At 47.3% G+C, this 2,443-nt stretch overlaps 1 protein-coding gene across 1 annotated transcript; it reads left to right on the plus strand.

Moving 5' to 3' along the window:
- Positions 1-47: 47 nt before the first annotated feature.
- Positions 48-2,436, plus strand: LOC104160652 (histone-lysine N-methyltransferase SETD2-like; the record flags this gene model as incomplete). Its single annotated transcript, XM_009698838.1, has 3 exons — positions 48-235; positions 501-602; positions 2,296-2,436. Coding segments are annotated over 3 exons (431 nt in total), but the record flags the coding sequence as incomplete, so codon positions are not given.
- Between the last annotated feature and the right edge of the window lie 7 nt (positions 2,437-2,443).

Here is a 2,443-nt window from a genome sequence, read left to right on the forward strand (position 1 = left end):
CTCACCGGGAGCGGGCTGGGAAGCGCACACTGCCCGTCTGGCTGTAGGGCAGGGCTGGGCGGCCGGAGCGGTGTCCCCAAGGTGGGGACAGGGACGGGGAGAGCCCTGCTCGCCCCGGGCAGCGTCTGATCGCCCTGAATTTCCCCCTCTCCAGTCTTCCAAGAAGCCCAAGACGGCGGAAGCGGACACGTCGAGCGAGCTAGCCAAGAAGAGCAAGGAGGTGTTCAGGAAAGAAGTGAGTTTCCCCAGCGCCCCGGGGGGGGTTTGTCACCGTCCCACGCCGGTGACGTGACCCAAGGGGACGCTGGAAGGGGCTCTTGGGGGTCACCATCCCGCCTAGGCGACGGGAGTTGCCCTCCCGCCGCGGCCGTTGGGTCCCAGGGGGGGATTGTTGGATCCGTGGGGACATGTCACCCCGGGGCCGTGTCACCCTGGGGCCGTGTCACCTCGGGGCCACGTCACCGCGGGGCAGGACCGACTCCAGCTCTCGTCTCCCGCAGATGTCGCAGTTCATCGTGCAGTGCCTGAACCCCTACCGCAAACCCGACTGCAAGGTGGGACGGATCACCACCACCGAGGACTTCAAACACCTGGCCCGCAAGGTGACGGCACGGCGGGGACGTCCCCACGGGGACCGGGGCCGGGGCCGGTGGGATAAGGGAAGGGCAGGAGCGCTGTTGGGGGAATACGCGCCGAGATTGGGGGAATAGTTGGGGAATAAGGGCAAAAGAGCTTGGGGAATGAGAGGGAATATGTGGGGAAAAATAGGAAATGTTTGGGGAATAATAGCAAAAGGGCTTGGGGAATAGTTGGGAATAATAGGGAATAGTTGGGGAATATTTCGGCAATAATAGGATAGTAGTTTAGGGAGTATTTGGGAATATTAGTAAGAAATATTTGGGGAATAATAGCAAAATAGCTTGGAATAGTTGGGGAATAATAGGAAATAGTTGGGGAATATTTTGGCAATAATAGGATAGTAATTTAGGGAGTATTGGGGAATATTAGGGAATATTGGTAAGAAATGTTTGGGGAATAATAGCAAAATAGCTTGGAATAGTTGGGGAATAACAGGAAACATTTGGGGAATAGCTGGGAAATAATAGCAGATATTTGGGGAATAGGGAATCATAGCAAATGTTTGGGGAATATTTGGGCAATAATAGGAAAATAGCTTAGGGAATATTTGGGAATAGTAGGAAATATTTAAGGAATAAGAGCAAAATATCTTGGGGGAGTGGTTGGGGAATAATGGCAAATAATTGGGGAATATTTGGGAAATAATAGCAAGTATCTGGGGAATATTTGGGGAAGAGTAGCCAATATTTGGGGAATGTTTGAGGAATAAGAGGAAATATTTGGGGAATAATGGCAAAATAGCTCGGGGAATAGTTGGGGAAGAATAGGAAATATTTGGGGAATAATAGCCAATATTTGGGGAGTATTTGGGCAATAATAGGAGAATAGTTTAGGGATTATTTGGGAATAATAAGAAATATTTGGCGAATGATAGCAAAATAGCTTGGGGAGTAGTTGGGGAATAATAGGAAATAGTTGGGGAATAACAGCAAAATAGCCTGGGGAATAGTTGAGGAATAATAGGAAGTGGCTGGGGAATATTTGGGAATAATAAGAAATATTTGGGGAATAGCTGGGGAGTAATGGGAAATATTAGGGGAATAATAGCAAATATTTGGGGAAAAATAGCAAGTATTAGGGGAATATTTGGGGAATAATAGCAAACGTTTGGGAAATATTTCGGAAATAATAGCAAATATTTAGGGAATAATAGCAAAAGCTTGGGGAATAACAGGAAATATTCGGGGAAAAATAGGAGATGTTTAGGGAATAGTTGGGGAATAATAGGAAATATTTGGGGAATAATAGCAGATATTAGGGGAATATTTGGGGAATGATAGCAAATACCTGGGGAACAGTTGGGAAACCATAGCCAATATTTGGGGAATGTTTGGGGAATATTTGGGGGATAATAGTGAGTGTGTGGGGAATGTTTGGGGAATAATAGCCAATATTTGGGGAATAATAGCAAAATAGCTTGGGGAGTAGTCGGAGAGTAATAGGAAATATTAGGGGAATAGTTGCAAATATTGGGGGAATAATAGCAAGTATTAGGGGAATATTTGGGGAATAACAGCAAATATTTGGGGAATAAGAGCAAACCAGCTTGGGGAATCCCCAAGACTGGGATTACTGGGAATCCCCAAGACTGGGTTTACTGGGAATATTGGGAATTAACGGTGGGTATTCCCGGCCCTTCCTCTCCCCGCCCCGCAGCTGACTCACGGCGTCATGAACAAGGAGCTGAAATACTGCAAGAACCCGGAGGATCTGGAGTGCAACGAGAACGTGAAACACAAGACGAAGGAATACATCAAGAAATACATGCAGAAATTCGGGGCCATCTACAAACCCAAAGAGGACA

Source organism: Cariama cristata, unplaced genomic scaffold, assembly GCF_000690535.1.
Source record: "Cariama cristata isolate BGI_N322 unplaced genomic scaffold, ASM69053v1 scaffold37214, whole genome shotgun sequence".
Classification (NCBI taxonomy): domain Eukaryota; kingdom Metazoa; phylum Chordata; class Aves; order Cariamiformes; family Cariamidae; genus Cariama; species Cariama cristata.